This window comes from Heptranchias perlo, chromosome 1 (genome assembly GCF_035084215.1).
Source record: "Heptranchias perlo isolate sHepPer1 chromosome 1, sHepPer1.hap1, whole genome shotgun sequence".
Taxonomy (NCBI): domain Eukaryota; kingdom Metazoa; phylum Chordata; class Chondrichthyes; order Hexanchiformes; family Hexanchidae; genus Heptranchias; species Heptranchias perlo.
Genome location: NC_090325.1, coordinates 15,419,044 through 15,431,607, shown reverse-complemented (window position 1 = coordinate 15,431,607; position 12,564 = coordinate 15,419,044). Strand labels below are relative to the sequence as shown.

Genomic DNA, 12,564 nt, shown 5'->3' with positions numbered 1-12,564 from the left:
GAGGGAGAGGTAACGAGGCGGAGAGGTTCAGGGAGGGAATTCCAGAGTTTAGGGTCTAGGCAGCTGAAGGCATGGCCGCCAATGGTGGAGCGATGAAAATTGCGGATGCGCAGGAGACAAGATTGGATGAGCGCAGCGATCCTGGAGGGTACTAGAGTTGGAGGGGGTTACAGAGATAGGGAGGGGCGAGGCCATGGAGGTTATTTGAAATCAAGGATGAGAATTTTAAAACCGAGGCATTGGCAGAATGGGAGCCGGCAGCTAGCACGGGTTGGACAGTTGGGGCTATAGTGTTCGAACCCTATCTCCGACCCATGCTAGCATCTAGCGAGGCTTCACATTGGCAGCAGAGCCTGACTAAATTGCCCCAACAGTGTGTCGTTGAATTAAATTTTGTTGAATGGAAGTTGTGGGAGTTGTGTGTGTGTGTGTGTGCACTTGCTCTGTATATGAACGGGTAACATTGTGCAAATATTAGGAGTAACTTAGTCAGACCCCCCATCTGGAGTACTGTGATCAGTTTTGGGCATCGAACCTCAGGAGGGATGGATCGCAGATTCATCAGAATTATACATTGATTCCCGGTCCACCAACAGCTCGATTTTAAAGTTCTCATCCTCGTGTTCAAGTCCCTCCATGGCCTCACCCGTCCCTATCTCTGTAACCTCCTCAGCTCTACAACACTCCGAGAACTCTGCATTCCTCCAACTCCGGCCTCTTGCCCATCCTCCACTCCCTTCGCTCCACTATTGTCAGCCGTACCTTCAGCTGTTTAGGTCCTAAGTTCTAGAATTCCCTCCGTAAACCTCTCTGCCTCTGCACCTCTCTCTCCTCCCTTAAGGCCCTCCTTAAAATCCATCTCTTTGATCAAACTTTCAGTCAGCCCTCCTAATAGCTCTTTTTTTCTAACTTGGTGCCAATTTTCATCTGATTATACTTCAGTGAAGAGTCTTGGGACATCTTTCTATGTTAAAGGAACGATATAAATGCAAGTTGTTGTTGTGCTTGTACCTATAAGGTACAGCACGGAAACAGGCCACTCGGCCCAACCAGTCCCTGTTGGGATTTACCCTCCACACCAGCAAATCGTCCTAATCCCCTTTATCCAGCCCGTTCCTGTATCCCTTCAACCCTTTTTTATTCAAACGTGGAAAGTACACAAATCAAGATCATAAAGAAAAAAAATTCAACAGTAATATCTTCAGTCTGTTTGGGAGCAGTGTTCCTGATTAATGCCTGCAGTAACCTTTCCATTTTCAGTGTCCTCTATTTTTATCCCTTAGCAACCGGTGGTGGAATGTGTTGTTTATCTCCCCCCCCCCCCCCCCCCCCTATTGTGTATCCCAGCAAGTGGTAAGCAACTTGAAGCCCCCTTCCCTGTCGCTGATCCCTTGGTATATTAGATATGCACATACCTGTAATTATATTTCACTTGTTGCCGAAAATGATTTCAACTTCTGACATTCAGCCTTTAACAAGAATGACGCCAGAACTGAGAGGTTATACCTTATCAGGACAGGCGGAACAGACTGGGGCTCTCTTCTCTAGAAAAGAGAAGGATGAGGGGTGGCCTGATAGTGTCTTTAAGAGTATGAAAGGGTTTGATAGGGTAGATCTGGAGAAGATGTTTCCACTTGTGGGGGAGTCAAAAACCAGGGGCCATAAATATAAGATAGTCACTAATAAATCCAATAGGGAATTCAGGAGAAGCTTCTTTACCCAAACAGTGGTTAGAATGTGGATCTCACGACCACAAGGAGTAGTTGAGGTGAATAGGTGCATTTAAGGGGATAAACACATGAAGGAGAAAGGAATAGAAGGTTATGTGTGTGCAGCTTTGGTCTCCTTAACTAAGAAAGGATATACTTGCCATAGAGGGAGTGCAGCAAAGGTTCACCAGATTGATCCCTGGGATGGCAGGACTGTCCTATGAGGAGAGATTGGATCGACTCGGTCTACATTCACTTGGGTTTAGAAGAATGAGAGGGGATCTTATTGAAACATATAAAATTCTGACAGGGCTAGACAGACTGGATGCAGGGAGGATGTTTCCCCTGGCTGGGGGGTCCAGAACGAGGGGTCACAGTCTCAGGATACGGGGTAGGACTGAAATGAGGAGAAATTTCTTCACTCAGAGGGTGGTGAACCTGTGGAATTCTCTACCACAGAAGGATGTGGAGACCAAGTCACTGAATATATTTAAGAAGGAACTAGATAGATTTCTAGACACAAAAGACATCAAGGGGTATGGGGAGAGAGTGGGAATATGGTATTGAGATAGAGGATCAGCCATGATCATATTGAATGGCAGAGCAGGCTCGAAGGGCCGAATGGCCTACTCCTGCTCCTATTTTCTATGTTTCTATATTATGCTGAGAGGGTTAGAGGAAGAGTAGTTGGGAGGAGGCTTGTGTGGAGCATAAATAGCACCATAGACCAGTTGGGCCGAATGGCCTGTCTCTGTGCTTTACATTTTACTTAAATCTATGAAAGTTTCAGCGTTAATGTGACTGGTATTACGTGTGTTTTCAAGGCTCAGGGTCATTCAATTTGTAAAGCAGTTGATGAGTTCTCCGCTGATTGCTTACTGGATAGATACAGCACTTAATGGAGTGGTCAACTACATAGCCCAGAAAGGTAGCAACACAATCCATAGTCTGCGCTGAGTTATCTAATCTCAGCCACAGCAACACGCGAGGCACTACAATTGGCCACAGCACCCTTTGGGCTGACGATGAAAATGAATCAGCAAGGGCTCCGACTCCTGATCGCGGTCTAGTGTCTCCTGATGGAATGTGTGTGCACATGGACAGCCGGTGGATCAGACTTGGCCGTGGTGTTCCTATTGTCAAGTTGCCTGGCAACGCTCATGGACCAGGCTCACACATGAAGAGCGCTCGCTTTGGGTAAAGTCATGGCGCCCATGGGCCTGTACCCCAACAAAGGAGGGTAGAAAATTGGGGTGAGGGGGTCTCCAAAACATCTCTGAAAACAGTGGAGTGGTTAATGTGGCAGGACTCTCCCACCAGTCATTTTCGCAGAGCTTTCTCCTGATCCCTCGACGATACTTCGAGAAAATGAATGCTGGGAATTTTCCCTAACCCTCGTTTTTTTTTGTTGATTGGGATACAGGGAGACAGCAAACGGGGAAATTTGCATACGGTGTCGCTGCCACTCAAAGGAACCAGCTGGTAATTGAGGCTCCTCCTGTTTCCTCAGAAAAAAAGTCTGCCTTCCCAGGTGGACATAAAAGATCCCATGGTACTATTTCGAAGAAGAGCAGGGAAGTTCTCCCCGGTGTCCTGTCTAATATTTATCCCTCAACTAACATCACTAAAACAGCTGATCTGGTCATTTATCTCATTGCTGTTTGTGGGATCTTGCTGTGCACAAATTGGCTGCTGCATTTCCTACATTAAAACAGTGACTACACTTCAAAAGTACTTCATTGGTTGTAAAGAGCTTTGGGATGTCCTGAAATCGTGAAAGGCGCTATATAAATGCAAATCTTTCCACTTTCTTAATAGCCCCAACAATCAATTACTGGATGTTTTCTCCCACCAACCATTTAGCAAAAGAACTAAAAGCGAGGAGCGGTAACGGCCAGAAAGAGGTTTGGATTTTTTTTTGGTGGCGAATATTTTGTGAGAGGCGTGCAGAGTGCAAGTCTTTGAGTGGTGAGAGATTTACAGAGTGCGGAGGTATTTCATAGTGAGGAGTTTCAGCTAACCAGTGAGTATTACAAGACTGGTAAGGATATAATTGTGTGACTGCTTTACACTAGGTAGCTTTTCATCTTAGGGAATATGGCAGGACAGCTGAGAACCGTTGCCTGCACATCCTGTGCCATGTGGGAACTCCAGGACGCTTCATGTGTCCAGGATGACCTCATGTGCAGGAAGTGCCTCCGGCTGCTCGAGCTCGAGCTCAGGGTCTCTGAACTTGAGGAGCGGCTGGTGTCACTGCAGGGCATATAGGAGGCAGCAACAGAGAGTTCAGGATAGTAAGAGGGTGGCCAACCTGCAAGGTAGGAAGAGGAGGCAGGGAATGCGGGAATCCTCCAGGCGTGTGACACTCACAGACCAGATTTCAGTACTGAATACCAGTGAGGGTGACAACACCTCGAAGGGGTGCAGTTTAGAGCAAAGCCACACCAACGGGGCAAATTACTGCACAGGGAAGTGCAGCAATGCAGTTATCGTGGGGTTTCGATGTTCAGGGCGATAGACAGGCATTTCTGCAACCGCCAACGTGAATCCCGCATGGTATGTTGCCTCCCCCATGGTGTGTTGCCTCCCCCATGGTGTGTTGCCTCCCCCATGGTGTGTTGCCTCCCCGTGCCAGGGTACAGGATGTCACAGAACAGATGCAGAACATTCTGCGGGGGGAAGGGGAGCAGCCAGAAATTGTGGTCCATGTCGGAACCAATGGCATTGGAAAGAAAAGGGTTGAAGGAGCTAGGGAGAAAACTAAAGAGCAGGACCTCAAAGGTAGTAATCTCTGCATTACTCCCAGTACCATGTGCTAGTGAGTATAGAAACAGTTATCATAAAGTAGGTTAATGCATGGCTGGAGAAATGGTGCAGGAGGGAGGGCTTCAGATTCCTGGGGCACTGGGACCAGTTCTGGGGCAGGAGGGACCTGTACAAGGTGGACAGGTTGTACCCGAACAAGGCTGGGATCAGTGATTTTGCCGAGAGGTTAAGTAGCACCGTGAGGGAAGGTTTAAAATAATTTGGATGGGGAAGGGGAAACAGGACGTAGCATCAGAGAGGAGAAACAAGGTGTATAGAGGTCTGGGAGAGACAAACAGCATTAGAATAAAGAATAGTCCAGAAAGAGGAGGGGCCTGACAGGGAAGAAATGCAAGGTGGGTTTGGATAAATGCATGCAGCATGATGAATATGGTTGGTGAGCTGTAGGCGCACATGCAGTTATGATATCGTAGCAATAACAAAGACCTGGCTCAAACAAGGACAGTAATGGGAATTTAACATTCCTGGCTATAGTGTATTCAGGAGGCATGGGGAAGGAAAGAAAGGGTGGCAGCATTGATCAAAGATACTATTACAGCCCTGGAAAGGGAGGATGTGCTTGAGGGTTCAAAGACAGAATCTATTTGGTTATAGTTAAGGAGCAGAATAGGAGCTATTACACTGCTGGGGGGTATAACATGGGCCACCAAATAGTGGGAAGTAGATGTGGGAGCAAATGCAGAAAGATGCAAAGTGAAAATAGCGGACTTCAATTATCCTAATTTAGACTGGGAAAACAACAGTGTAAAGGGCAAAGAGGGTGAGGAATTCCTGAAATATGTACAGGAGAACTTTCTTGATCAGTATGTGTCCAGCCCAATGAGGATGGAAGCAGTGCTGGATCTATTTCTGGGGAATGAAGTGAGGCAAGTGGAGCAAATTTTAGTGGGTGCGCATTTGGGGAACAGTGATCACAATGTCATACGTACATACGTATTTATGAATTAAGAGCAGGAGTAGGCCATTCGGCCCCTCGAGCCTGCTCTGCCATTTGATAAGATCATGGCTGACCTGATTGCGACCTCAACCCTACTTTCCCATCTATCTACTAAAACCTTTGACTCCCTTGTTAATCAGGAATCTATCTAACTCAGCCTTAAAAATATTCAATGACCCTGCCTCCACCGCTCTCTGGGGAAGGGAGTTCCACAGACTCACGACTCTCTGATAGAAAAAATTTCTCCTCATCTCCGTCTTAAATGGAAGACCCCTTATTTTTAAACTAGTTCTAGTCTCTCCGACAAGGGGAAACATCCTCTCAGCATCTACCCCCTTCTAGTCCCCTCAGGATCTTATGTGTTTCAATAAGATCACCTCTCATTCTCCTAAACTCCAGTGTATACAGGCCCAACTTGTCCAACCTTTCCTCATAAGATAATCCCCTCATCCCAGGAATCAGTCGAGTGAACCTTCTCTGAACCGTCTCCAAAGCAATTATGTCCTTTCTTAAATAAGGAGACCAAAACTGCACACAGTATTCCAGATGTGGTCTCACCAATGCCCTGTACAACTATAGCAAAACGTCTCTACTTTTATATTCCGTTCCCCTTGCAATAAATGACAACATTCCATTTGCCTTCCTAATCACTTGCTGTACCTGCATACTAACTTTTTGTGATTCATGTACTAGGACACCCAGATCCCTCTGTACCTCAGAGTTCTGCGATCTCTTGCCATTTGAATAATCTACTGCTTTTCTATTCCTCTTGCCAAAGTGGACAAGTTCACATTTTCCCACAGTATACTCCATCTGCCAAATTTTTGCCCACTCACTTTGCCTATCTATATCCCTTTGCAGACTCCTTATGTCCTCTTCACAACTTACTTTCCTACCTTTGTGTCATCAGCAAATTTAGCAACCATACATTCGGTCCTTTGATCATTAGGTTTAGAGTAGTTATGGAAGAGGACAAGGTGAGGATACTCAACTGGAGAAGGGCTAATTTCAGTGAGTTAAAAAGAGAACTGGCTCAGGTAGAAAATAAACAAAGATTGTCAGGTAAAACAGTATTTATATAGCTCCTTTCATGACCTCAGGATGTCCCAAAGTGCTTTACAGCCAATTAAGTACTTTTGAAGTGTAGTCACTGTTGTAATGTAGGAAACGCGGCAGCCAATTTGCGCACAGGATGGTCCCACAAACAGCAATGTGATAATGACCGGATTTGTTTCTGTTTTAGTGATGTTGGTTGAGAAATAAAGAAAGAAAGCTTTGCATTTCTATAGCATCTTCCATGGCCTCAGGACGTCCCAAAGCACTTTATAGCCAGTGAAGTACTTTTGAAGTATAGTCACTGTTGTAATGTAGGAAGGATAAATATTGGCCAGGTGAACTCCCTGTTCTTCTTCAAATAGTGCCTTGGGATCTTTTACATCCACCTGATGGGGCAGCTGGGGCCTGGGTTTAACATCTCATCTGAAAGACAGCACCTCTGACTGCGCAGCACTCCCTCAATACTTTACTGAAGTGTCAACCACAGATTATGTGCTCAAGTCTCTTCGGACTCAGAGGCGAGAGTGCTACCAACTGAGCCACGGCTGACACTAAAGGGCACTAACACGACTCCTTAATGACAAGTGGCCAATTAGCAAGACGCAGGGTATTAAATAGTTTTCCAGGACGATGCCATTCCCTTATGGCAGAAACTCCATGAACTCCATTTGACATTTCATTTTGACCTTCCATCAAAATATCATCTATCAGTTCTCAGCGAAGAAAGTTTAAAATTTCTTTGTGCGATCTTACCCTTCAGTTTTGCCATATGTTAAACTTACTCAGTGACACAGTCCATTTTTCCCTTCATTCCCCCCAGTTTTCTTCCTTCTTCTCCTGAAGGTGGGGGTTTTGATTCTACGGGTCCTGGCAGCCCTCCCCACCGCCCGGGTACCTCAGCTAAATGTGAGCCCAGCCAGTGGGTGTCAGCACTCTCATTGAAGATGGAGATATCACAGTTCAGGCCAGTCCTGTCCTCACCCAACACCCACACACAAGCACTTTGGAGCAAAAGGTCACTGAAAAGCGATCAGCTACTTTTCCCCCCCTGTAGCCCAAAGGGTGCTGAGGCAAATTGTATCATAGAATCATAGAATCTTAAAGTACAGAAGGAGGTCATTCGGCCCATCATGCCTGTGCCGGCTCTTTGAAAGAACAAGTAATCCCAGTCCCCTGTTTCTCCATAGCCCTGCAAATTTTTTTCCAGTTCCCTATTGAAAGTACCCCAATTACTGCCCCAACTGAGATCAGTCAATCGAGCACAGAACGGAGATCAAAACCAGGATCTTCCTGGTCTGCTTAGCTCAGCGCCACCCCGAGTGGCACATTTACCCACATTATGGGTACAGTAGCATAGTGAGTGTGGTACTGGACTAGCAACTCAAAGCTTGAGAGTTCAAATCCCACCATGACAAGTTGTGCAATTGAGAAGTTAATAAATTTGATAAAATGTGACAATAGAAAACTGAAAGCTGCTGGGTGGTTGTAAAAACCCAACTGGTTCACTAATGTCCTTCAGGAAAGGGAACCATTACATGGTCTGGCCTATACATGACTCCAGTCCCACACTATGTGGTTGGCAATGCCCTCAGGGTAACTAAAACGTGCCAAAGTGCTTTTCATACAATTAATAGCTTTGAACCATTGTTATGCTTAATTTTAACTATCTGAGAATTTATGAATCCCACCTATTAATTTCATTAATTTATTCATTCCTGCATTCCATACCTCACTTTATCAAGTAGAATTACATAGAATGTTACAGCACAGGAACAGGCCATTCAGCCCTACAGGTCTATACCAGTGTTTATGCTCCACACGAGCCTCCTCCCACCTTACTTCATCTCATTCTATCAACATATTCTTCTATTCCTTTCTGCCTCATGTACGTATCGAGCTTCCCCTTAAATGCACTTATGCTAATTGTCTCAACCACTCCACGTGGTAGCGAGTTCCACATTCTCATCATTCTGAGTAAAGAAGTTTCTCCTGAATTCCTTATTGGATTTATTAGTGACTATCTTATATTTATGGCCCCTAGTTTTGGACTCCCCCACAAGTGGAAACATCTTCTCTACGCCTTCCCTATTGAATCCTTTCATCATTTTAAAGACCTCTATTAGGTCACCCCTCAGTCTTCTTTTTCTAGAGAAAAGAGCTCTAGCTTTATTTAATTACTTTCTCCAGATTCTCTGGTAAAATCACTTTTAATCATAAAACTGCAAAGTGATGGAAGGAGTCCATCAACAGTGGCATCAAGCAACATCTACTCACCAATAACCTGCTCATGCCAGAACCACTCAGCTCCAGATCTTGTAATAGCTTTGGTCCAGACATGGATGCAAGAGCTCAATGCCAGCTTCCTCAAGACAACGTTTGACTGAGTAGAGCAGCAAGGAACCCTCACAAAACTGGGGTCAATTGGGGACAAGAGGAAAACTCTCCAACAGGAAAAATGCCTGACACAAAGGAAGATGGCTGCGATTGTTGGAGGCCGATGGTCACAGTCACAGGACGACGCTGCAGCAGTTTCTCAGGGAAGTGTCTTCAGCTCAACCATCTTCAGTTGCTTCATCACTGACCTTCCCCCCACGATAATGCCAGGAATGGGGCTGTTCACTGATGATTCCACAGCGTTCAGCTCCATTCACAACTCTTTCGATAACGCAGCAGCCCGTGCACCCTACAGCAGGACCTGTACAACGTTCAGGCTTGGGCTGACAAGAAGCAGGTAATATTCACGCCACATAAATGATCATCTCCAACAAGAAACGGTCTAACCATTTCCCACCGAGTGCCTCACCATCAACACCCTGGTGGGTAGTCACCATTGACCAGAGGCTGAACTGGATCAGTCAAATCAACAAAGCAGCTACAAGAGCAGAGCAAAGGTTGGGTCCTCTGTGAGGGGTAGAGGGGACTATATAATGGGGACAGGCTCACCTCTTGACCACTCAAAGCCTCTCATAATCTACAAGGCTTAAGTCAGGAGTGTGATGTAATACTTACTGCTCGCCTAGATGGGCAGAGTGGCAACAACATTCAAAGCTTGTCCGCTTGATCGACGCCCCTGCCACTGGACTACATGTCCACCCCAACCACCAACAGCACACTGTGGCTGCATTATGGACACCCTACAGGGTTCACTGCAACAACTCACCAACCTTACTTCAGCGGCAACTCCCAGTCCACAACCTCTACCACCAAGAAGGACAAAGGGCATCAGAATCAGAGGGACATCACCACCTGCAAGCTCTCCTCAAAGTCACGACCATCCTGACTTGAACATATATCACCGTTCCTTCGTCATAATTGGATCAAAGTTCTGGAATTCCCTACCAAACACCATTACGGGGGCCTCATCACCACAAGGATTGCAGCAGTTCAAGGAGACGAGCCTCTATCACCCTTCTCAGGGCAACCAAGGATGGGCAATAAAAAGAAATGTGGCTTTGTCTACGTTGCCCACATCCTAATAACTAACTAAAAAAATATATAAGAAGCACTCATTTATGGTTTCCACAGAGTTCTGAAATTTAGTCCCCAAAGAAATATCTCCACTTGAAAACCTGCTGAGAGCAGTTACCAAACCCAATAGCTCCCCAAGACAATGTAGAATGGCCCCATACAATTTCCCCCCCCCCACCGCATAAGGACTAGTCACTTGAGCAAGGTACTGGGGGATTACCAACTCCCAGGAACCATACCCCAGCTTCAAGAGAACAGGAGAGAAAATCATGAGAGGGGAATATCCTGGACGAATTAGCACAGTGAAGGCAGGGGTAAGAGAAGGAACTCAATCAATTAGGCATTGAATAAAATCAATGAAATATTGCACAAGTTCTGCTATATTAAACTCAAGTTTAAATAAGCTGTATCCCGTGCAAAATCCAGATCTACTCCGACCGCCTACAATGGAGGAAAAGAACCGGTTTGGGTCATAAATAGACATACTGACTTACTTGTCAAACACGACCGCAGCGTACGCCGGCTCAGCGAAGACCACGTCCCCGCTACAAAATTCTTGCCTCGCCTTCAGCCCCCTGCCCTTGCCGTCAGTGTTGAAGATTTCTACTTTTTCCATATCGCCAGCCGTCATTGAGGGAATGAGCGAGAGCACAGCAGAACAGGCTTTAACCTTGGCCACTAATCTCCACTTATCTTGACACCTTCAGATTCCTGAAAGCGAGCTCTATAAATGGTCTGCCTCATCCAGCCTGTACCAAATCAAAAAAGATGGGAGGGAAGGTCGCAAACCGCTGAAACATGAGGCCTAGATTGATTTCTAAGAACTGCATCGCTGTAACTGCTGACAAAGAATTGTGGTCAAATGTCTCAGCTATTTTCAAAGACGGAGAAGACATTCGCATTATTGCCGTGATGTGGTATGTTTTACCTCTTTCCCCCTTCGGAAAAGGGGCTGCAGCCAGTGGATTTATTTTTGGAAAACAGATGCTCTTGTCCATCAAAGCATGGCAGCTGAAGAGAGGCAGCCATTTGTTCTGGAGTTTGCTAAAAGATATCAGAGATCCGCAGGTCTCCTGAACTACTGCACGTTCAACAGCAGGGTGTGGGAGTGGCCTAAAGTATTAGTGAAACCAAAAGTTTCGAAAAACCTTTGCAGAAAGTTCTGGAAACCTGGATTATGAATAATCCTTGGACGGAAAAGATTAGAACTGTTGTGCTGGTTATGCTACTTAAAAATGTTTAAATTAAGCTCACCCAATGTTTGAGTTAGACAAGAAACCAGGAACTTAGGAAGATAGGAACAGGAGTAGGCCATTCAGCCTCTCGAGCCTGTTTCGCCATTCAGTTAGATCATGGCTGAACTTTTTTTGCTATAAAAGACACAAGTTAGGTGCAATGTTTTACCAATTGCCTGTGCCACAAAAAGATGATGAATTAGGCACATTATGATAAAAGAAACAAAAATAAAAAAACGTACCTTTATTTAGCCATATCATTTTCCACAGAAACATCTCAAAGAGACACACGAATCATTGTGAAGTGTAGTGACTATTGTTACCTAGACAACTGGACAGGAAATGGGAACCTTCGTGCCCACTGCTGAATATGTAGCCCCGATTTTAACTGGGGCGGGAATCACTCATTGTTGCATTAATGATGGACAGTTGGTTGGACCACTCAAGAACCGTGTGAATCCACTGTATGTTCCTCTCCATGTGAATCCAGGTGCATTTACAGACTCTTTTGTTTTGAGAACCAGATTGTTATTGAGCAACCCGGATGTCCTGAGAACGAACCTTCTCGAAGGGTCTCCACAGCTGTCGTCTTATTAGTTGATTGTCCTTTGCATTTGTTGTGAAAACCCAAGACCGGTTCAAACTCTCTCGAAGCCGCTGCAAGGCAATGAAAGCTTCTGTCTTTCCTGCTTATCAGTTGTTATTGAAAACTGCAGCTTGTTGATGTTTCTGTACTTTGCTGCTTTTGCAGTTTTAAACTAATGTCCAAATATCCAGTTAAAACTGACTGCACTTTGCTGTCTTTGCAGTTGTGAATTTAAACTGTCCAAATGTCCAAATGTAACGTCAAGGGGTGAGTTAACCCTTGATTTCACATATACTATCCAAGTACATGTCCAAATCCTTAAAGGGACTAGTTAGCCCTTCACTTTGAATTGTCCAGTAGGTCTTCAGTTCAAAAGAGTAAAATGGGGCCTGAGCCCCTTCTCTACAACTTATAGCCAGGATGCTGCCTATAGCCAGCTTTTGCTGGCGGGTTCGAGACTGTGTGGACCTTAGTCAGACCCACAGGTGGAGCCATTTAAATTAGGTCCCCGTTTCTCTGTGGCGGTAGGCCTTCCCATGCCTGAATTCAGGCAGGTTAAGATGGACAGTGTGGAATGCTGCGTGAACCCCCTGCCATCAGTAGTTGTGTAATTACAAGCTGTAATAGGGCTTTGGAGAAAATTGGGACCACATCCATGGCACCCAGTTTCACAAGGGAACATGCTGAACCCAAGTCAGATGTATCCTTGATGAAAGGAGATTAAATGTACATTTTCTTTCAAATATT

General features: G+C 45.4%; 1 protein-coding gene across 2 annotated transcripts in view; it reads right to left on the bottom strand.

The window, feature by feature from the left end:
* The window catches only part of LOC137319472 (histone-lysine N-methyltransferase Smyd1-like), a 57,275-nt gene extending 46,561 nt beyond the window's left edge, over positions 1 to 10,714 (bottom strand). For both annotated transcript variants that reach the window (XM_067981652.1, XM_067981698.1), the window contains exon 1: positions 10,491 to 10,714. In XM_067981652.1, the coding sequence (XP_067837753.1) occupies positions 10,491 to 10,627 (137 nt within the window). In that variant the 5' untranslated portion in view covers positions 10,628 to 10,714. The remainder of the gene's footprint in view (positions 1 to 10,490) is intronic.
* Between the last annotated feature and the right edge of the window lie 1,850 nt (positions 10,715 to 12,564).